A 22,996-nucleotide genomic window follows, 5' to 3' on the forward strand; every position below is an offset into this window, starting at 1 on the left:
AGGGCTGAAACGCAACTTTCAGCCCTACCCAAACGCTCACATAGTATTCAAAAATTTGCATACATTGATTGTATAGAATTGTATAAATTCTTTGAAAAATTATATATACTAAATGTACAAAAATAAGAAATTGAGTACATTAAATATACATAATTGTATACATTACGCAAAAAAATTGTGTTCATTGAATATAGAAATTAAAAAATTTGCTTATATTGAACATACAAAATCGTGCGTTTTATTTGAAAAATAATATGTATGTTGAATTTGAAAATTTGTGTACTATGAAAGTTTAAATATAAAGAATAGTGTTCATTAAATAGGCCATGTATGTCATGTCATGTTATCTATTTATGGTTTGAGTATACTCAAGAGTCGATATTACCCGAAACTGACATGACCAGGGATGGATTTTTAATTTTAGACTGAGAGAAATCCTAGCAAATAACATAAGACATGTTCTTCCGCCACCAATCAAAAAACAGAAAAGAAAAATAAACAAACAAACAGAAACGTATTAATTAAACCTTCCAAACACAGGACCCCTAGCTATCTAGCGCCTCTTCAAACTTCAGAGAGTTTAGAGAGGCAGCTAAATCATAAATAAAATCTTGTGTGTGTGAACTCTGATTCTGTAACAATGGAAGGAGGTGTAAGAGAAAGCTCGGTGATACCAGACTCAGTGATGGACTCTGTGAACCGAACCTTAGCCAACGTAGAAGATGTTCAGACCCATTTGCTCAACTTCTTGTCTCTCTACGACCCACATGTCCTCTCTCAAATGCCGCCTCTCCAACGGGCTCAGACTTTGCTCACCCTTGCCAAAGCCACCACTACCCTCTTCACATGTACGCCAACTCCTCCTCCTCCTCCTTCACTCTCCCTTTTTTTTGTTTGTGAATTCGCTTAAAGGTTTAATTTTTGGATTCTGTTTTTGGTTTTTGTTCTTTTACAGTGAGGTTGAGGTGTACTGGAGTTCACCCAGATGACCATCCAGTCAAATCAGAGCTTGTAGGTTTGCTCATACTGTGAATTTGTGTTTGTTTATATGTTTTTGTCATGTGGGTATCTATGTTTTGTGGTCTTTAATGATGGGTATTATGTATTTTTCTTTGATATTTGGGTGTGACTGTTTGGGTCTTTCTGACTTATAGATTTTGTGGGTATTGCTTCAAGCATGTGATTTTTGTTTTCCTGCTGGTCTATACATGTGGGAGAGGACCAGCTCATTATTTGAAATTACATGCTTTGCCTTTTGGTTTTGATTGTTTGAAAACTGATTTTTTTTTTTTTTTTTTTTTTCACTATCCATGTATTGCAGGAAAGATTAAGTTTGTATGAAGACAAACTTGAAAGGCTCATAGACTTGAGTAAAGGTACATTTTTCTCTTTAAAAGCTGCCATTTGATCTTAATCATTGATAAAAGGGATTTGTTTTAAGATGAAAAAGGAAAGTGACTGGGGTAGGTCATTTAAGATGCATAGTATACTGTTGTATGTTTTGGATTTGAATTCATTTTAGAAGTCATTTCCTACAAACATTATTCAACAGTTGTTTGTAGTTCATTTTCCTTTAATTGATTGCTTGATTTAAAATTTGTTCTTGAAGCACCGCTTCGACCTTCTGCTACGTTGAATTCTCAGGCAGCAACGCGCTTTATCGAGCATGCCTTGCCAGACCTTTCCTCAGGTAGTTGGTCCTTTCCTAATTGTCATGTTCATGAATGTTTTACCATCTTAAGATCTTTCCATTGAGAAGCTGCTCATTTTGTGCAGAGCAAAAACAAAGTATGAGAAGTATTAGTAGAGGAGAGGGGCCAACCATTAAGTATCTTGAGAGGAGTGTCCAAAAGAAGAGAAAGTATCAATCATCTGAAAAACAATCTGTTCAAACTGCTGCCAAGGAATTTCTGGAGAAGGCAGCCCGTGAACTTCTTGGTGATAATAAAGGTGGTTTAGTGGGACCTCTACAGGCTGAGGCTTTAGATGATGATGACATGCCTGTGAGCTAAATTTCATGCTTTATCCAGGTAGATTCTTAGTTTAAAGCTCTTTTTATGTTATTTTCATGCCGTTGATATTTGCAGTTGTCTTGATGTTCTTTGAGATATGTAACTTATAATCTCATCTCTTCCCCCCCCCCCCAAAAAAAAAAAAAAAAAAGAACCTTCTGATGTTGGAAAGGTTCTGAAAATCTTGTAATTACACACCCAAGTATACAAGAGCTATCCAACAACCTAAGACCTAAATTGCAAAGATCTAAGAATTCCTGAACTGAAGAACATTTACCCCAAATGCTCCTAAGCCAATTGTGAAGATCTAAGAAAGAAGTATTATATCCCTTTGAAGTTTGAACTACCTAGATTTATGTTCCTTCCAAATACACCACATAAGACAGAGGGATGGCTTTCCAGGTGTCTGCAATTGGATGGCCCTTAAAACCAGCTCTCCAACAAGATGAGAGATCCTTCATCGTGTATGTTATGACCCAAGAATTTCCAAATAAAGAGAACCATACTTCCATAGACCAAATATCCCATATATAGAACAATTAATATCCCCAATGATCCTAAGCCAATCATAAATAGTTCTAAAAAAAATGAACTTCAATCAAAACAATGGGAATTATCCTTTCAAAAACCTAGAATTTCATTCCTTCCAAATACACCACATGGGACAAAGAGGGATGGCATTCCAAATGTCTGCACTTTGGTGGCCCATAAAACCTGTTCTCCAACAAGATAGGAGATCCTTCTCCAAGGCATGACTTAAGAAATTCCAGTAAGGAGAACCATAGACCAAAAATCTCATTTGATAACACATTGATCGAGAAGATGGTTTACTGTCATCCTTTTTGTACATACAACACCAATCCACATTGATGTTCGTTTTTGAAGGTTGTCCATGGTGAGAATTATACCGAAATTTCTGTCTATCCAAAGAAAGCAAGCTTTTTAGGGATTTTAGTCTTCTAAATTGCTCTACAAGGAAAAAACCCTGCTTGTGGTCTTTATGTAAAGTCCTGTAGAAAGACTTCACATCAACTGTGGTTTTAGGCAATACCAGATAAATCTAATACCAACCTCTCCTTGAAATATGAGCTAAACTAATAGTGTCAAACAAATATTCAATAGTTTCAAGCTCCGAATCATTAAAGTCCCTAATGGAGGTAGGACATCAGTGAACTGTATCATTTAGCCTATACATATGTTGAGCAACAATGGCTTGTTTATTAACTGCCAAAATATGTGGGTCAGGAAAAGATATTTTTAAGCGGTTCATCCCCACATCACACATTATGCCAAAACCAAATGAAATACAATTCCCAACAATGAATTTCACATGAAATTTTAACGGAGACATCTATTTTCTGAGGAAGGACCTTGTGCAGATATGAGATAATAAAGGGAGGTAGCTCCATCCCATTAAAAGCCACTTCTGAGTGTTATTTGGAGAGAACTAATTTGTCTTTGGTTCTGTAAAGTCACTATCATTGCTAGGAGAATGGACTCCTTTGGCATTAACATGAGTGTTTCTTTAGCATCATAAAATAACTTTTCCTTCGTACATAGGAAGCCCATTAGACCTGTGGGTTTTTTAAGTAGTATTTTATGGTGCCAACCTTTTTTTGATAGTTAGTATTTTATGGTGCCAATTTAAGTATGCACCCTGTCTTATTCCAAATAGGAAAGTTGTGAAGAGCAATTTTATCTCTTCATATTGGAGGCCGGCTCCATTCATTTATTTGCTCGTGCTTTCAAATACTTCTACAACTATGTAAACTCATGTAATCTAGCCTGGGATCACATAAGTAGCTTGTGCAAGACTAACCTACACACTGAAAAAAAAATCGTTCAGTATGGAAGACCTCTCTGCCCTTCCTTGTTTGCTATACTGACGTGATTAAGCATTAAATAGTAAGGATTTATTAGATACTTGAATGTATGGTTAAGAGTGAATATGTCAACATCTTCAACCCCTTGAAAAGGTATATATTTTAGACTTATCAAATTTTCTTTTTAGTAAGGGAAATTAGAAAAGTTATGTGAATTTGAAGGGTAATTACGATAACTAATCAGAGATATTTTCCTAATGGTATGCATTACATGTGTATATGCTTTATATAATTGTGATATGCAAATCTCTATTATAGGGTGCATTTTGATTGTATGCTAGCTGCTGATGAAGAAAAGCTTTATTGGTTTGGTGTGATCACCTGAATAAGATAGTTGTGAATGTACATTTTAGGGAAAATTAATGTTTCTGTCCCTAAATTTTGCCTCAAGTTCGCCTTTTGTCCCTCAACTTTCAAGAGTTATATTTTTGTCCCCACTATTTAAATGTCACGTTTTCTATCCTTCTATTCACTACCATTATTTTTCCATTATATTTGTCTATTAGAATTATAGTTAAATGATTAAATTCATCATTTTCTAATAGCTTAAGCTTTTGAGACGATCAATAATTTATAATAGTATCAAAGTAGAAGGTCTTAAGTTCAATTCCTGTCTCCACTCTACCTCCCATTTAAAATATAAAAAATCCTACGTGTTAGGCCCACTTATTAAGGGGGAATTTAGGCCCACACTAAAGGGGGAGTATTAGAATTATAGTTAAATCTTAAATTATTAAATTCACCATTTTCCTAATAGTATAAGCTTTTGGGAAAATTTTGGTAATTTATCAGTGTTTGAGAAACGGAATGCCTTGGTGGAATTATTTAATGACTAAACTGCGTTTTCTATCCTTCTGTTCACTCCCATTAACACTCCATTATACATGTCTAACGGAATGCCTAGGTTGCGTTTTTTAATGACTAAACTGCATTGGTTAATCTGACATGGCCCAAAATATTTTTAAACATATTCCCTTTTTTTTACCCCTATTTCTTCTCTTTCTCCTCCCTCTTCTTTTCTTCTATACAAAGGTGGCGATTCTGGTTATCCTCAGCTTGGATGCCCCAACAGATGGTGTCTCTTGTGTTTGTGGATGCAGGGGAAGAAGTTGAGGTTTCTCTCTTGTGACTTGTGAGACTTCAGAAAATCATTTATATCTCTCTATCATGGTTGTTGTTGGAGGGTTCTGTTGCCAACAAATTCCAGTGTATAAAAGGCATGGGAGTTGAATCAGATTCAGCTTGGTTAGGGTTTGAAATCATATTATTTGTTCCCTCTGTGGTGTCAGGATGCCTAGCATCTTTGTCTACCTTTCAGACTTCATTTTCTCCTTCTGCAGTGGCTTGTTCAATTGCAAAATTGAGAGATCTGTCAGTTTTGAGTTCATTTCCTTATTTTTCTTTGATGTAGATTTATGCAAGGTTGTCTTGGGGTTTGATTGGTGATAGGTTTGGCTTCGGTGTTTGATGATTTGTGAAATAAGGCTGAATGTGTTTCACAGTGTGGGGTTTATGAATTGGGAAAAGACAATTAGATGACACTTAAAAAAATAATAAATAAATAAATAAAATTTGTGGACCATGTCATATTAATTAATGCAGTTTAATCATTAAATAATGCCACCTAGGCATTCCATTCCGTTAGACATGTATGATGGAAGCTTATTGGGTGTAAGCGGAAAGATAGAAAATGTGACGTTTAAATAGTTTAGGGGCAATAATAAAAAAATAATAATAATAATAAATAAATAAATAAAAAACCGTTTTAAGGTTTAGGGACAAGAGCAAACTTGAGGCAAACTATAGGGACGGCAACAATATTTTTTCTAGATTTTATCTTAGGAAATTGTTTTCTGATTTAGGAAGATGTAATTGTGTGTATTTATATAGACTTTAGGAAGATGTAATTGTGTATTTATCGTTATTTTATTTTTTTGACAGTAAGCTAAGCCATTTGCATCACATAGATCAGTTTTGTATATTAATATTGATACCATGTCTGCTCAGCCTTGGTACTAAGCTGATGGTTGGAGTACAATGTTCTCATAAAGCTTGTAGAGTGACTAATTGGTTTTCTGGTTTGATGCACTTCATACATTCATATTAATTTCATCCTAAAAGGCTGTAGGATCTGAATCAAATGCCATAAATATATCGTTCACCAAGCAACAACTAAACCTGCGAGATATCCATTGTAATACGTATAAAAATTATCTGGTTTTGCATCAAATATGGAAACAATGGATTGATGATAACTAACTTGTGTCAACTAAGCCTTAATCCTAACTAACTGATCTGGGATCCATGGATCCTTTACCCACTTGCTCCATCCAGGGCCATATTTCCCTAGCCCTTTCCAAGAATCATGTCTTTCCCCTCTCTCTCTCTCTCTCTCTCTCTCTCTCTCTTTTTAAAGTTATACGTGCACCCAGTCTGTCTTGAACTCACGGCTCACCCTCCACCTATCTCTTATAAAGGGAAAATGTTCCATTTGATCTAGAGCTCATGTTTTTCCTTACAATTTCTACAAATGTCATTTTCGGCTTCCTCTTTTACTCTTTTTGCTTTTTCCACATTAATATAAGTGTTCTTTTGTCCATATTTGTAAAAAATTTGGGGTTGATGCATAGCCCTCGTACATGAAAAAAAAATTGAGTGCATGATTAGTAGTTTTTTTGTGCACTTGATGAGGAAAGGCTTTGTAGATATTTGTATGGTTCAAACTATGACTAGATATAGGTAAACTTACTATGAAATTGAATCTATCTACTTATGGAAAACAGAAAGTGAAATCATATGTTGGATTACTTTTGTTTAATTATGATAATTGGTTTGAAGATTTATAGAACTACATTGGGAAACAGTTGTGATGTATTATGTTTAGGAAAAACAACAGATCCTGCTGGCCAATCACAATATTGACTCAAGTTATGGAAACTTGATTAGATAGACAATGTGAGGGACACTCTCCTAATAAATCCAGGACAAAAAAGTTCCGGTCTGGACTGACCTATATACAGTTCTGGTCTGGACCGGCTGAATTTAATTTTAACTTAAACTGGCTGGTGTTTGGAAAACTAAAACATCCTCAAGATAATGAATGTGATAAATATGCAGCTTTCTGAAGGTTTTCTTTAGCAGGGTCTTATCTCTCATGCTCTTGCCCTTTTTGTACCTCCTTTGCCAACATGGATGATGTGCCTTTTTTTAAGAGGAAAAATAATAACATAAACTAGTTTCAAGGATAAATTTGAAGGATGCGCTGCATGTATGTTTAGTCTCTCCTGGTTTAATTCCTTTCAAACTCTGAACTTGCTCTGGTATTGTTTTTGAGAATTGGATTTATGATTTATTATTTTGGCATTTTGACAATCCTTTTGTTTGTATCTTCACAGGATTGAGGAGACAGGCCGCCCATGTTCATTATTGTCTTAAAGCAAGTGTTTATTTCAATCTCCTTATGCAGGATTCTGCTTTTTAAATATTCAATTTTCCCAGTAATTGGTTTATAAACTTCTGAAATTTACATGAGAGATGTCCAGTATTTGAGTCTTTATCACCATACCAATAGTTGAAGTTGTTTCCTGAACTGTGATGATTGATGGGGAAAATTGTTTTGGTTATTGAGTTCTCCATCCATTTGCATCAGTAGCTCTTTTTCCAACAGCTGTACAATCCACATATATTTGGATTAAATCTTATCTTATATAATGTTGATGATGACTATGGTTTTGAATTTATGATGAGAATGTGATCAATGGATTCACCATGTTTGGTATATATATTTTTTCTTTTTAAATTTGTGGTCTTATATTTTATTTGGATAATATATGTACGTGTGATATATGTTTCAGTTTTTTGAACTTCAGAGAGATTTTTTTAGGAACCATCCTGCAATAGATTTAAGGTTATTGAGCTGGAAGCCTTGTTACATTAATTTGGTGAGTGTGACAACTAATTTAGGCATTGACAATAAGCAGAATCAGTTTTCACATTTGTTGAATACCTGTGGCCTGTTTGCTTGGGGAGAGAAACAAGGGTCGTAAAACATTTCCGAGGGATTTTGTGTCTAACTTGCCAGTTGACATCCTTAGCAGAAGCCTCCAACTTCAAGCAGTAATGGTCCATTTGGGTGGAAAATGAAAGTTTTCCATTGTTTGATTTGGTGGGAAAAAAAGGGAGGATGGAAAAGGGGTGGGTGGAGTTTTCTATTCTTTCAATTTTCCATCATCTCTAACATTTTTTTATCATTCTACTTTTCAATCTTTCCTCATTTTCTATCCTCTCAATTTACATCCTCCCAACCAAACAAACTCTAAAGGGTTAGTTTCACACCCTAAAGGGTCAGTTTGGAACAGAGGGAGAGCACCCAAACATAGACGTCTCAGAGAAGCCAGCTGCTGTGATGTTCTTTTATTTTATGGTGCTCTAAGTGGCGCTTGCCTTCTATATTACTAAGAACTCTCTCTCTCTCTCTCTCTCTCATAATGAAAAGATACAATTTTGTCCACTTCTGAACAGAAAAATGGTGATCACCTGCAAATTTTTTGGTTAGTCTTTTATTCTTTTTATAAACTTAAAACATGCACTACAAGTCTACAACCCAGTGCATTTGTTCGTGAAAACCTCCTTTGCCAACATGGGTGATGTGCCTTTTTTTGTAATCTGAGTGTCTCTCTTTCTTTGTTAGTAACAAGTTGTGCAACTTCTAAAATAAAGACAAAACTATGACTACTAACTCCTAATTTGGTACACTCTATTTGGAACTATTTAATGAATGAATTACTTTGACTTCAATTATTCTAAAAATTCAAATTCAATTGAATTTCTTAAGATCAAATTAGTGGAAGTCTAAATTCGGGGGAAAAATTAAGATGACTTGCATTGAATGGGGATGTGCATAAATCATTGGAACCTAATAACCCAACCAACCCAATTTTTCCAAATCACCAAATTTGTTTGATTCTTTGCTAACTAATTTACATAAAATTCTAGTTTAATTAAAGTAATATAGACAAGTTGAGATTCCAAACATTGAAATTGAAAATCACACACATGTGTGTGCATATATATAAATTTTAATACTAAACGCATGAATTAGGAAATTTCTAAACAGGGGATTTCTGATTTGCTATTATTACAATCATTATTGAGAAATAAAAGAATAGGGTAATTCTAGTACGGTAGTACCACACACTTTTACACACATTTTGCCACAATTATCTTATGTAACAGAATATAATTGGATGTTAGTCACTATTATATAGATCTATCATTATTTTTTTCCATTACTCACTGTCCGCATTGTTGAGAAATGAGAGAACAAAGTAATTCTAGTACCACACACTTTACTACAATTATCTTATGTAACAAAATGTGATTGACTGTTAGTCATTATCGCATTGAGTTATAATTTTTTTTTACTACTCACAATCAGACAGAAGAGCTACAGAGTCTGATACTATAATTATTCGTGAGAATGGAGTACCACCCTAAAAGAGAAATGATACGAAACATAGAAATTTGGTACTGTAGGGAATTAAGCTAACCTGTGAGAAAAAAAAATGAGAAAACACACGTCAAAGAAAAACAATCACACGCATAATACAGTATTTACGTGGTTCGGTAATTTGCCTACGTCCACGGAGTTGCAGGGATATCACTATTATCTGGGAAGAATACAGAGTACAACTTGCGGCTACAATATTTTCTCTCTATATAAAAACACGACAACGACACCACACTAAAAAACCCTAATTACAAAAGGCGGTTCCACAATGGGTTAAACGGATCAAACATTAAAAAACCATGCAACATTATTCGGGTCGGGTTAGGTCGTCAAACCAGATCAAACAAAACTAAGCTCTACAAAGCCCAATAGGTATGTGGTCTGCTAAAAAGTCAAAGAGGCGAGTGCCACCCTAACCAAAATGGCAAAAAGATCTTTCCCCATATGTTCAAGCTCTCTAATAACTACAACACTTCTTTGACTTTCTAGACACAGAGGGAGTTGTAGTCATAGTAGGCTTGTAGGACAGTACTAATTTAAATTCTAGTCCAAAGTAGGAACCTTTTCGCCACCATCTCAATTTGTTTTCTATCTATCAAATGGCCCCGACAGCTGCTACTCTAACCTCACAAGTTTTAAGTGCCACCCAATTGGTGTTGGACTCGGTGGTCACCCCCAGAAACCAATCTCTCTCTTTAAGTGTACATAAATCCCTCTTTAACATTAATCAAAGTAATACTACACTCCCTACTTTTGTACTACTTGTCTAAAATTAAAAATATTGCTTCTCTCATACCATATCATTTGTGCTTAAACTGAATCTCCAAATTACAATTCATGTAGTAAAATTTATTGTATTCTGTTTGCTTCTTTTATGAACCAGTTAAAAGAATGGTAACTCATATTATTACATGGGTAAAACAGTATGGAGTTGTGAATTTCACAAAGACGAGACACCTGTCGTGCAAAGCTTGAGGAATTTTAGGAAATGCGTGTGTCTTTGCTTAGTGTCATATAATTTAGAGTGGTACCATGGTGTTTTGTTAGTATACTCCCAGCGTACTTGCAGGTATTTTTGTTAATAATTTTTATTTTTATTTTTATAACCTATATAAAAAAAAAGGTTGCACTTATTGCAGTCAGACTTATATAGCATACAAGCTTATTGGGCAAAACTGTTCATTCTTCCAAAGAAGGTTATCAAAGTTAATGAGAAAAAAATTAATAGCTTCCTATGGAATGGAAATGATAAATCTGCTTTTGGGGCTAAGGTATCTTGGGAGTTAGTGTGTGTGCCTAGAAAGAATGGTGGTTAGGGCTTGAATAAGGCAGTAGTAATGAAGTGAAGCAGTAATGAAACGCATCTGGAATCTGTTTTCTAGAGCAGGTTCTCTATGGGTTTCTTGGGTTCACAAAAATCTGTAAAGAGGCAAGAGTTTCTGGTTTGTGAAGGCTCCACAGGAAAGAAAATGGGGGTGGAGGATAATCTTAAAGTTGAAGAATTTATTAAGGCCTTTTCTGAGATTTGAAGTGAGGAATGGACAGAACATCTTTTATGGAATGATAATTGGTATGATCCTGATGGGATTTTGTTTTTAAAATGTGGCTTTGCACGCTAAACTGTCTAGGGCATTAAAGAATAGTAATTGGTTCTGGAAACCTACAAGGTTGGAAGACTTGCATATCATACAAAGTCGACTTTCCTTGGTTGAAGTTAAGGGGTGGGATAGAGTAAGGTTCCCTACCACATATGGAATGTACAGTTGTGCTGATACTTGGGAGGCTATACGAGCTAAACAATCTGAGGTAAATTGTGGAAATTAATGTGGTCTGTGAGTGCCATTCCCAGACATTCCTTCATCAGTTGGTTAGCCTTCAGAAATAGATTGACAACAGGTGGTAGAAAGCTGCATTGGGGGTACTTGGGAACTACAGCCTGTGTGTTCTGTAGGGGATGTCTAGAGAGTAGAAATCACCCATTCTTTCATTGTAAGAATTTGGAAAGAGTTGCTCACATGCTGTCTGGTCAGGAATCCAATAATAGTATGGGATGAGATACTGAATTGGGGAATAAAAACTGCTGAGGCAGAAGCTTCAGTACTGCCCTGTGTAGGCTTGCTTTGTGGGCTGCTATTTACCATGTTTGGTTAGAAAGAAATGCTAGGCTCCACGGTGGCCAATTCACGTCAGAGGACAACATTGTTCTTGCAATGGAAGTTAGAGCTAGGATGCTGGCTAAAGGGAACTACTGTAACTCAGTTCTAAATAGGGTCTTATATTATAATTAGGGTAATCCTATATGTCAACAGTAGGACTTGAGATGCTGTTTTGCTTTGGCCTATCAGCTGTGGGCTCTGCAATCCAATTTGGTTGTGTTGTTAATAAAATTTCTCTTATTCATAAAATAAAAAAGGAAATCGGTGGACACATTTATTATGTAAGCTTATATTCCAACTGAATGGCATGGGGTAGCTTATGATTTTGAAATATATAAATTCTTTGTTGTTATACTTGTTGGTTTTAGGAGGCACAATAAACTCTATTAAATCAATTGAACGTAGTTCCATTTGAGTGCATTTTCCATTACCATGCTTTTGGCTTATGGGACAACTTAGTGAATTATACCTCGACTTCTTCATGTATGCTAACCTTCAAAGGTTATGGTTGAATTTGATAAAGAGGGTGTCATGAGACAGGGAGGTTTTTTTTTTTTTTTTTTCCTTAAGAAAATATGTCCGAGTTTATAGCACTGGGTGTATTGTAAAAGATGAGATATGAAATATGATGAGATATGAAATCCGAATGTGGATGCTTTAATAATTCACATGCTAAAACCGCAAGAATTCAACTAGAAAGATCAAGTGTAGGACTACTTGGATTACAGTGCCAACACCAATGGTTACATGCCTACTTGGTGATGTGTATGTGCTTGCACAATGTGTTAGCTGACCTTAAAAGCCATTGGAAATGTGTTACATCCTTGAGGTCCTTTTGACAACAATAACACCCTTATCATTGTTGTTAAATCGGTACACTTAAATGCAAAGTGCCATAATAGTTTAGGTGCAAAGCACAAGCTTGTGCCTAATTGAAATAAAGTGCACAATATTTAAACATAATGTATAATGACTTGTGATAGAAAGATTCACGACATATAATTCAAAGTTGAAAAAAGAATATCAAAATGGTAATATATTAGTTATTAGCTTCAAATGATTAAAGTGTTGGCCTTGGATGTTCATGCTTTTCACTTTAAGTGTGCCTAGGTGTGCTTTTATTAATACTGACCATCATGCTAGATGCATATCCTTATACAGTGTAGCTTCATGCTAGAGACGTGCCTAAGTTAAAAAACAGGGCCTAGGGTGCTTGCCTCAAGCTTATATGCAGTGGAACATGGCCATAGGGCACTAAATCTTAACAAAGAAAAGTAGGTTATTTTAGGTTTTTCATTGTCTTCTACCTTTATTATCTTCTATATTGTTTGTCTCTGTCACTAATACTTATTTTGGCCTTCTTTTTTTGTTTTCGTTTGGTAGATTAGCAGAACTGCTTTCTTCTTTTTTATATTTCCATATGTTGATCTCATGGTTTTCGTTCTTTGAGTATTTTCTCCTATGTGTATGTTTCAAAATGAAATTATTCTTAGTCGGGGAATTTAGTGAAATAGAAAGTGAACCAACAGCAAGTTTTGTCCCTACTATTCTTAATCCTTTTTCAAAACAAAACAAAAAGGCCGTTCCCAATACACAAAACTCCAACTTTTTAGAGATTCGGGAGAGATGATTGTTAGCCAGCCTTTTGAATGTTTATCATTTTTTTTCACGTATGCTTCTGTTTTTAATTATCATATGTATATTTGTCAAACTTAATAAAGAGCAATGCTTGAAAAATTGGTGAGGTCAAATTTAGAACATTAAAACCTGGATTCAAAACTCATCATCAACTAGCCTTGAGGATGAAAATTCACTGAACACCTTGACAAACAATTCTTCATTGTTATTCTGCATACAAATATCTAGTGGTTCAGTATTTCGATAGCTCTAATTTTTCATGGTGATCAATAATGAATAATAATCTCTCTCTATTTTTTTTTTTATAGGTAATAAAACTTTTATTGCTATCAAAAGTGCAATGTGTTTACAATTGTAAACTCACGGCAAAAAAAGAAAAGAAAAAAGAAAACAATCAAATCAAATGGAAAATCAAACAAGGAAATACATAGTGTGAGACCCCAAATACGAGACCACTCAAATAAAGTCCTAACTAGCGAAGACTTCAATAAATCAATAGGTCTTTCAATGTCCTCAAAAGTTCATGCATTGTGTTCCTTCCATGCTAACCATATAAGACACACCGGTACCATATTCCAAACATTTGAAAAATAATTCCCCCCAACAAATTCCTCCAAGCGAAAAGAAGAGGGACAACTATACTTGGCATCATCCACTGAACACCAAACATAAGAAAAACCACTCCACAAAGCATGAGCAAACTTGTAGTAAAGTAAAAGGTGATCCATAGTTTTCTCATCACACCGACAAAGGCAACACCAATTAACAAGAGGCAAGTTCTTCTTAACAAGGTTTTCTGTTGTGAGAATATCATCCCTAGCAGCAGTCCATAAAAAGAAAGACACTCTTTAGTAATCCTGCAATCAGCATGGTGCCAGTTTGCTCAAGTTTCGTCATTTAGAATTTTCCTTGTGTGCCATTTATTTTGTGCTGCTGTAAATGAATTTCGCCTCTTCATCTCAACTTGTTTAGAAATTTATGAAAGTAAATAAATTGTTTGGAAAATTATAAAAGTAACAAAAATTGCATGCTTTTTCTTGTTCTTAATGTTTCTGTGCAACATTCTTTTCCTGTCTAATTTTTCTTGTTCAAACTTATTTCTCTGTTGAATTTGGTTGAAGTTAACATATATGCATATCCAGCTGGTCCTTCAATTTTATCATGGCCTAGTCGGAAGACTGGAAGGACACCAAGATCTCTCCATTTGTATGGTTTATTTGGAGGGAAAAAGGAAAATAATGGAAAGGGTGATGATACGCCATCAAAGGTTCGGTTCATTCCGTCTCTCATTTTGTTTTCCCTTAGCTAAGTATTGTGTCATCTAGACTGAACTACTACATAATTAAACAACTAGATTATGCCTTAAACACGAGTATAACTTCCATCTCCTAAATTAATGTCATCTCTCATATGCTTCCTTTCACTTCTTAACTGTATGTTCATCCTTTATTGTTCACCATAGTTCTTTGATATAGGCAGGCACACTGGGTAATATGCAAAATCTATTTGAAACCGTTAAGAAAGCTCAAATGGTAGTCCAAGTTGAAGCAGTGCGTGTGCAGAAAGAGCTTGCTGCGTATGTTCTTAGTATTATATCCATTTTTGTGTTATATTTGTACTCCTTTTGCCAAAAGAGTTATTTATCTTTTGCATTTTTTTTTTCTTCTCTTTTTGCAGAGCAGAGTTTGATGGTTATTGTGAAGGTGAGCTAATTAAGGTATGATTTTTCTTTCTTTTTATTACAAAAATCAGCCTGAATGTGGTTTAGAATTTTTATGCCAATACTTGTGTGTGGCCGTAAAGTTGGTTGATAAATATTATACAAATTGTCATGGATTAGGCTCAAGTTTGGTAACCTTAGCTTACTTGTGTCTATTTAACTACTTGGTGGCATCAATAGTAATAAGGATAAACCTTTTTGAGGGAGATGACTTCATAATTATCAGAACGAGACTCTCAACCAAGGATGAGATAAGGATTACCATATCATGTTTGGTATAGCACAACATGAATAACTGGGTTCATTTGGGTTGACTGCAGGTTAGACGAGACAACATGAATTTTACCTTTTTATTGATCATGTCTAGGTTGACCCGTTCTCTCCTGAACCCGATTACAAATTTACAATGAACCCGATCATATGTCTAGGTTGACCCGTTCTCTCCTGAACCCGATTACAAATTTACAATGAACTCTCTCAATCCACTAATTGAGTGTCATAGTCGTGGGTTGTGTCAAATATTATCGCTCTTAATTATGCTACTGTTAGCTACCACAATTGGTCCAACTTAAATTCTGGCATTTGGCATTTGGCGTGATTCTAAGAAAAATCTCACATCTGCACAAGTTGCTCCTTGGAGTATATTTTATTGCTCCAAATTATTAGATATTAGGAACACTTTTTTTTTATTGCTCCAGGTACTGAGGCACCTTTGCTTACTGGAAGTTTCTGATTTATTTATTTATTTATTTTTTCAAGGCCTCGGTGAGGGATTGAAACGAATTTTGATTGACATGAGTTTCAATTTTGAGCTTTGCAGTAAACATTTTATCCATTTGTGAGTCTCAATTTCAAGGATAAAATTTTATTTCTTTAGTGAAATTTTAAAGTCTCTGTTGCCTTTGTTGTGAGAAGAAGAGGCAAGAGATTGTATAAAATAAATTTAAATTAATATTGGGATATAATCTGAATCTGGATTACATAAGATATCAGAACAAATAAAAGAATGTCCCCCCCAAAATATAAAGCTCGAAATCTGGCAATCACTTTGCCCTCTTTCTCACCCTCAAAACAACCCCAAAACAAAGATCCCCAATGCAACCAACAACCCGCTCTGCAACTTTGTAGCACTGCTAGTGGGAGCAACAGCAGGACCCCCCTCGAACTCCACCGGAGCAGGAGCAGGTGCCGGAGAAATACCAGTGTACCTGCTTCTTGGAGAAAGAACCACCACAACCACCTTCTGACCCTTCTCACAGTTTCCCTTGGTTCCACTGATGAAGTAGAACGGCCCAGATCGGCTGAGCTTCACCTTGGTGTTCCCATCCTTGTACTCTTCAATGGGGTTAGAAATATTGCAGCTAACATAGCCTTCCTTGTTCACTTGCAGCACTGAGTCTTTCCCACTGTCGTATTTCCACACTGAGACAAAAACCATGAAAAAGGGTATGTCAGATAAAAAAAACTGATACCATGATGATTTGTGAAAACAAAAGACTATTAATTTGATTCAATATAAAAGTTACCAAGAGAGTCGCCGATGCGAAAACGAGTACTTTCAGCCCATTGATTTAGGGAATCAGATTGAGAGGATGGGATCTTCCAAGCATCTGCCTTGCCTCCTACCAAGATTTCTTTAGCTTCACAGGAGCTGAAGACTACTAACAAGAGCACCAAAGCTGAAATAGTTCTTGAAAAAACTGCCATTGGAAGCTGAGAGAAAGAAAGAGCAATAGAAGTTTGTGTTTTTGTGAGGTGTGTCTGTGTTTTGTGGGAGAGAGAAAGAGAGAGAGATGATTGTGATGTTGGTTCAGGTGTTTTGGGGGGTATTTATGGAGGAAGAAAGGTGAAGAAAACTAGCCGTTGGGGCCTGGGACAGAGGTCAGTGTGGGCCACTCTGCCTTTCTGGCCTTTTGTTGTACGTTACAATATTGTAACGGTCAATTTCTTTTTTATTTTTTGGCCTTGGGGTACAGTGTCAGTAACGGTAGAAATATGAAGCAGGAGAGATTTTGAACGTTCAAAATGACGTGGAAAGCAAGGAGTCTGGGGAAGAGCAACGGTCAGAATTCAGAAAGGTGAGAAAAAAAATCCGAAAAGTAAAGGGGAAATTACTTTTACTTTTAGACACCGTGTACACAAACTGGTTTTTAATTGAAATCATGATTTGAACTGAGGAACTAAAAACGACCAATAAAAAAAAAGGGTTTTTTCTCAAAAAAAAAATAAAAAAAAGGGTTTCACCGATGTATGTTAGTAAATCATCTTAAAAATATTTTATGAAAAAAAAAAAAGTGACTAATTTTTTTGACAGATTTTTCACTTTTTCATATAAAAAATTCTTAAAATAAATAATTAATATATATTTTTAAGGCATATACTACTAACCGGACCCATAGTAACTTTGAAATATTAAAAATGACCGTGTTATTCCAAAGTCTTTTTTTTTTTTTAAAGATATTTCAAAGTCTGTTTGATGTTGATTTTTTTCTTTCAACTTATTAGTTTAATTTTTTTAGTTTATTTGTTTGTATACAAATTTTAAAATCCGTTTTTTTAGTTACAATCAAAACATTAATCAATATTAAGTGCTTGTGGGGTTGGGGGAAGAGCTAGGATTTAAGTCTCTATGAAGAAATTTCATACACATACACATATATTAGGCTAAATTATAGTAGAATTCTATCTTATATAAATTAAATTTAAAAAGAAAAAAAAAACTTTCTGCAAGTTAAGTACAATTATACATTAATCAAATTTCAATAAATAAAGTATAATTATACATTAATCAACTATAATAAGCAAATTTCTTACCTTTCTCTCTCCAACCAAAAAAAAAAAAAAATCAACAAATAAGCAATCAATGAAAAAAACTTCTAAACGCGCATTTAGTTTTTATTACCATAATTTTACTAATTGATATTGCAATATATCAAACAAGTTATCATCCCTGCCCATGAATCTTGGAGTGTATCTCTCAACATGGCATTAGTAATTGATGAGATTTGGATGTCAAGAAACCTTAAACAGTTTAGTAACATCAACCCTGATGCGATGAAGGCTAGGCAGAACATTCAAACCAGATTCAATGAAATAGTTAAAGTCTTTTCTTCAGCTACCCAACCTCTTAAAGAGCTTAGTAGCAAGACTTGGTCTCCTCCCCCTTCTGGCTGCATCAAGCTGAATGTGGATGCTGCGTTTCAGCAAGACTCGGGCTCTGCTTTAGCAGTTGTTGCACGGAACCACTTGGGTGAAGTTCTATCAATTTGGGCCAAAAAACATCACAACTCCTCCCCTACGATTGCCGAAGCTAAAGCACTTTACTGGGATGTGACTCTAGCGGTCAAGGAGGGATGGAAATCTGTGATATTTGAAGGAGATGCAAAGAATTGTTTTGATCCACTCATCAACCCAGACTTATCCCCTAAATGGCTTACGCACAATATTATCTGTAATATTCGTAGCTTAGTTGTTGCTTTTGATTTTGTCTATTTTTGTTGGGTCTGAAGATCATGCAACTCTGCAGTGCATGTAGCTGCCAAGTTTGCACTGAACTCTGATTTAGATTATCGTTTTAATAAAGGAAATCTCCCCCCCTCGTTAGAGGCTGTTTGTAGGGATGATTCCTTAGTTTGTATTCCTGTTTCTCTCTAATAGAAGTACTGTTTACCCAAAAAAAAAAAAAAAAAGTTATCAGTTTGGATAGTTTATTTGTTGATAGTTTATTTGATTAAATGTGAAACAAAAATTGACTTTTATGTATATAAGTCAACTTTAAATATAGCCAACTTATTTGTTTAAAGTCATTTTTTTATCTCACTATCACACAAATAAGCTTCTTTCTTTTTTTTGAAAGAGAGATTATCACACATATTTATTGTAACAACAACAAAAAAAAAAATTGTATCCCTAGTATCACTTCCTTTACCCTCTAATAATCTATTTATAATGAGGAAATGAATAGAATAAAATGGACCTTCTAAGAAATATTCAATACATTCTATAGCAAAATATTTAAGATATTTAAAATCTATCATCCCAATATATCATCTCTCAAGTTTATTTGGTATTTTAGAGCAGAGTAATATAGTTAACCATAATATAATCATACAACCCAAGAAAATGAGTTAGTTTTCCAAAAAAAAATATATATTTTAATGTTGAAACTTGAGAGACCATATATTGAGATAGCACATATTTTAAATATCTTAAATATCCAGTTTTACTATATTAGGATGACAAAATTTTTAGAGATGAGGCCTTCGAGAGTTGCATGAGAATTCTTAAAATAGTGGGAAAATTATAGATCATTATAGCTAGCTTTGATTTATGATTTATGATTTTTTTTTTTTCCTAAGACCAAGGATGTCCAATGCTTTTTAAACATTTTACTATTCCTTTAAGTGTGTACAGTCCCTCCGCATCACACATACCAAGTATTACATAGAGGAATCCCTTGATGACATCGAAACTATCATCAATTTTTCACTGAACCTATGTATTTTTTTGTATTGTAATGGATGACAGTGAGATGAGTTTGTGACTTGTAAAAGCATATCTGCGAAAAACTATGTAGCAAAACTCCTCTTTCAAAGTTGAAAATTTACCTATTAGTATGTGTGTTTTCCAAACTTGTATGAATAATCCATTTCACATTTATATTATAGAGCAGTTGATTTTGGAATATCATTTTGGTTAAGGCTTTAAATAAGCCAATTGCTTTGTTAAGTATTAAACATTCAAGCTCGGTTTGTGCTCGAACCAAGCCTAGGAACAAATGTTTGGGCTTGAGCTCGTCAAAATGTCCAAAAGCTAGAGCTTGACTAGACTTAACTTAATTCATTCTTAAGTCGAGCTCAAACTTGAACTCAATATCTAACTCTTGACCTTAGATCTAACACAAGTACATTATGAAGCTCATATCAAGCCCATTTTTGTTTGGATGAGTGTCTCAACTCTAATAAAATTTAAAGACTTAGTAAGATATGAATTTATTTATTAAGTTTGTATCAAACTTACTATTCAGTCCATAAACGAGCCTATGCTCTACTTGCATTTTATCAAGCCCTATTGTTTACACAATTGTTAATAAAAATGTTTTTTTTTTTTTTGCTTGGACTCAGGGACGGACTCACTAAGGGGCAGGGGGGCATCTCACCCCCCCCCCCCCCACCCAACACATTTCTTTGAAAAATTTAAGTAGTATATGTATATTGAATGACTTATATTTTAGAGTTTATAGTTGGCCCCCCTCAAAATTTTTGATTGGTCCAAATAGCCCAAATGAAACTAATCACCTAAATCTTTCTTTGGGCCTGTGACCCCTCCATAGTCTAAATACAACACAACAAAAAATCTACAAATCACCAATATCATAATTCAATAATTCATAACAAAAAAAATCTCATAGAAAAGAAAATTCCCTTACGGGGGTGACAATAATTTATGACTTTTTAATTGATTTATAATTTATGGGAAAGTCAATTAAAATATTTAAACTTTTTTCAAAAGATAAAATGCAAAATTCTTTTAGAAGCCAATATTGATGATGTAGTATTGCCAACTCTTAATATTAATATCCCAGTTTTTTAAAATCCTCAAACAAAGTTTTGAAAACTTTATTAGTGTGATTTTCAGTTGCATCCAAAAGTATGGGTTTATCATATTGGTGAGTTGGTCAACGTGATAAAATCAACATATTAATTCCAATTACTCAAAATCTGGAGATCCGAAGTCCTCTTCTTTTTTTATTCTTCTTCTTCGAAAAGGTTAGAATATCATATTGTAACTTTCAACTTTTTTGGTTCATATTATTTCCTTCTTGACTTAAATATTTATAGTAATAAAGTGCAATTGTTTTGCCTACCATGATTTTTTTTTTAATAAACCATGTTACTTGCAATTTTTTTAATTCATGCTTTGGCCCCCCCCTCCCCTAGGTTTAAATTCTGGTTTCGTCCCTGCTTGGACTCAACTCATTTATTAAACGAGCCTAGAACTTCGAATCAAATCCTAGATATTTATGAACAGCTTAATTAATTTACAACCCTAATTTTGGTCGGTATCATAAAACATAAGCCGGACTATGGTTTCAATTGGGTTCAAAGCACAAGTTAGGCTTGGGTTGGGTTGTTTTGGTTTGGTTTGGTTAAACTGGGTTTGCACAACCCGTCAGAAGGGCACGTTGATTGGTGTCAACATACACACTTGTCCAGCTACAGTAACACCACACAGCTACGTGTTCAACAACAAAAACGACAACAACATGCCTAGATTAAACGTGGCTAATCTACCCCTTCCAAGTTCCAAGTGCAAACACACACAAACACAACAAATTTATAACTCACGGAGAGAGAGAGAGAGATATATACATCATGGCAAGAGACAAGGAGTGGAGAAAAATGGCAAACACCCACAAAATGAAACCAGAGGATGTAAAAGTAGCGGGTGTAGAGGGATCAAAGAGCCCCCCGGACAGAACCCAGGGGAAGTGTTACACCAGAGGCGCAACTTTCCATACAGCTATAAAACCATGGCCATCGGTGGCCTCCTTATTACTGCTGCCATTGGATATTCCACCTTGTATGTCAAGAAAAAGCCTGAAGCCACAGCCAAAGATGTTGGCAAGGTTATTGTTGGAGTTGCCAAACCCGAAGACACTCACCCTAGGAAGTAGCAGTAGTCGTAGTAGTGGCAGTATTATTCTAGTGCTAGCTATGAAGGTTTTGCTGCTGATGTCGTAATTGTTTGTTTAATTTGTGGACCTTTTTGTAGTGTTTATCTTTGACTACGGACATGATGTAGTTTATAAATTGTGGATATATAAACTGTTTATATGCTGATAACAATTGCTGAGAGAAAGACCAGGAAACGGGAGAATGAGGGTGTAAGAAGGTTATGGAAGATATAAAAGATCACAAGAAAATATGGGATAGAACACAGCATAAGATATAGCAAACTAAGAGATATTATTAGATCCAACAACTTTTTTATATTAGACATAAAAAACACCGATGAACATCTTACAAGAACTGGTAATCTTACAAGGACTTCTAAGGGTTTTCTTTTCTCTCTTCACTATTTCCTCTTCAGAGTTACAAGGACTCTATTTATAGACTACAAAGCTTAGAGATAATGTACATTATACATTTCAGAAGAAAGTAGGGGCCTAAGCCATGGATTTACAAGTGGCAAAAAGGTAGGGGTCTGGCTGGAGACGTATCTTCTTCCGGATAGAGCTCTGCAATGGTAATAATTGTGGACATCAGGATAAGGTTCACATGCATTAGGAGTAGAGGTCTTGGCTGGAGCTGATGAACAAGTGTCAAACCGAGTAGGGAACCTGTCTACATGGGTAAGATCACTCAGATATGCTTCTGACAAAATAGTAGATATGTGACTATTGAGAATAAGAGTGCTATGTCTGAAGACATTTGTAGGACCTTTTTTTTTTTTTTTTTTTTTTTAAAGTGTTAGAAATATCTTATCCCATCCTTCTCTTCCTTGGAGCCATTCTTCATCAACATCAGCATTGACATCTGGATCATGGTTATGGTAGTAGGGGTCATCATATCCCATAAGAGGATTGGGCATTTCCCAATGATCTTCATGTGGCCATTGTTGTCTACAAAATTCTGGATCCATTGGTACTATTTCAGGTAAGATTCCCTTGTTTAGGGATTCTATCATTATGAGAGCATGATAACAGGATACCCAAGATGTGTCCCGATGTGTGTGTGTAAAGTGCCATCTAGATTAGTGACCCAATGTACTTCTAGCAGGTGGAAAATTCCTTCTGCACAGAAATCATTTTTGGAATTAAGCTTGACAATTAGACTTGTTAAAGTGATCTTGCTTCCAAATCTTGGGTGTTTTGCGGTAGGATATTTTATCCATTCTCCAACATGAGCATCAATTTTCAGAATTTCAAACTAGGAAAAGGTTCGTTCGTCGTGGAGATTCCTTTGACTCATTTTTTTCTCTTCTTAGAAGTATTTTTCTTTTCAAGTTTTTATTGTTAGCATAACCAGTAATGATAAAATCAAGGTCGTTAGAGATGATAATCAGGCTAAGATTAC

At 35.0% G+C, this 22,996-nt stretch overlaps 5 protein-coding genes across 5 annotated transcripts; 4 read left to right on the forward strand and 1 right to left on the reverse strand.

Annotated features, from left to right (window-relative positions):
* Positions 1–430: 430 nt before the first annotated feature.
* On the forward strand, positions 431–7,675 carry LOC126712815 (uncharacterized). The gene is made up of 6 exons (XM_050412299.1): positions 431–848; positions 956–1,011; positions 1,322–1,376; positions 1,610–1,690; positions 1,777–2,030; positions 7,291–7,675. Exons 1-5 carry the CDS (start codon positions 641–643, stop codon positions 2,010–2,012), a joined length of 636 nt encoding a protein of 211 aa, XP_050268256.1. The 5' UTR covers positions 431–640; the 3' UTR covers positions 2,013–2,030; positions 7,291–7,675.
* Positions 7,676–12,064: 4,389 nt separating this feature from the next.
* On the forward strand, positions 12,065–14,921 carry LOC126696000 (nucleoid-associated protein At4g30620, chloroplastic-like). Its single transcript, XM_050392793.1, has 4 exons — positions 12,065–12,104; positions 14,320–14,465; positions 14,674–14,774; positions 14,876–14,921. The coding sequence occupies exons 1-4, from the start codon at positions 12,065–12,067 to the stop codon at positions 14,919–14,921; spliced, it is 333 nt and encodes a 110-aa protein (XP_050248750.1).
* A 925-nt stretch (positions 14,922–15,846) lies between these two features.
* LOC126712816 (early nodulin-like protein 1) lies at positions 15,847–16,727 on the reverse strand. The gene is made up of 2 exons (XM_050412300.1): positions 16,445–16,727; positions 15,847–16,340 (listed from the first exon to the last, which is right to left on the reverse strand). The coding sequence occupies exons 1-2, from the start codon at positions 16,623–16,625 to the stop codon at positions 15,985–15,987; spliced, it is 537 nt and encodes a 178-aa protein (XP_050268257.1). The 5' UTR covers positions 16,626–16,727; the 3' UTR covers positions 15,847–15,984.
* Positions 16,728–17,900: 1,173 nt separating this feature from the next.
* Positions 17,901–18,425, forward strand: LOC126696006 (uncharacterized). The gene has a single exon (XM_050392798.1). The coding sequence runs from the start codon at positions 17,901–17,903 to the stop codon at positions 18,423–18,425; it is 525 nt and encodes a 174-aa protein (XP_050248755.1).
* Positions 18,426–21,292: 2,867 nt separating this feature from the next.
* Positions 21,293–21,788, forward strand: LOC126712818 (uncharacterized). The gene is given in 2 exon segments (XM_050412301.1): positions 21,293–21,380; positions 21,383–21,788. Coding segments are annotated over 2 exon segments (300 nt in total). The 3' UTR covers positions 21,595–21,788.
* The last annotated feature ends 1,208 nt before the right edge of the window (positions 21,789–22,996 follow it).

This window comes from Quercus robur, chromosome 2 (assembly GCF_932294415.1).
Source record: "Quercus robur chromosome 2, dhQueRobu3.1, whole genome shotgun sequence".
Classification (NCBI taxonomy): domain Eukaryota; kingdom Viridiplantae; phylum Streptophyta; class Magnoliopsida; order Fagales; family Fagaceae; genus Quercus; species Quercus robur.

What these genes read in the sequence shown, in the direction of transcription:
- LOC126696000 (XM_050392793.1), top strand. Translation starts at nt 12,065, where the DNA reads ATGGTTGAATTTGATAAAGAGGGTGTCATGAGACAGGGAG. An exon ending in GGGTGTCATGAGACAGGGAG is followed by an intron (nt 12,105 to 14,319) that starts GTTTTTTTTTTT and finishes ATTTGGTTGAAG; the next exon opens with TTAACATATATGCATATCCA. An exon ending in GTGATGATACGCCATCAAAG is followed by an intron (nt 14,466 to 14,673) that starts GTTCGGTTCATT and finishes TCTTTGATATAG; the next exon opens with GCAGGCACACTGGGTAATAT.
- LOC126696006 (XM_050392798.1), top strand. Translation starts at nt 17,901, where the DNA reads ATGGCATTAGTAATTGATGAGATTTGGATGTCAAGAAACCTTAAACAG.
- LOC126712816 (XM_050412300.1), bottom strand. Translation starts at nt 16,625, where the DNA reads ATGGCAGTTTTTTCAAGAACTATTTCAGCTTTGGTGCTCTTGTTAGTA. An exon ending in TCGCATCGGCGACTCTCTTG is followed by an intron (nt 16,341 to 16,444) that starts GTAACTTTTATA and finishes TTTTTGTCTCAG; the next exon opens with TGTGGAAATACGACAGTGGG.
- LOC126712815 (XM_050412299.1), top strand. Translation starts at nt 641, where the DNA reads ATGGAAGGAGGTGTAAGAGAAAGCTCGGTGATACCAGACTCAGTGATG. An exon ending in CACCACTACCCTCTTCACAT is followed by an intron (nt 849 to 955) that starts GTACGCCAACTC and finishes GTTCTTTTACAG; the next exon opens with TGAGGTTGAGGTGTACTGGA. An exon ending in GCTCATAGACTTGAGTAAAG is followed by an intron (nt 1,377 to 1,609) that starts GTACATTTTTCT and finishes TTGTTCTTGAAG; the next exon opens with CACCGCTTCGACCTTCTGCT.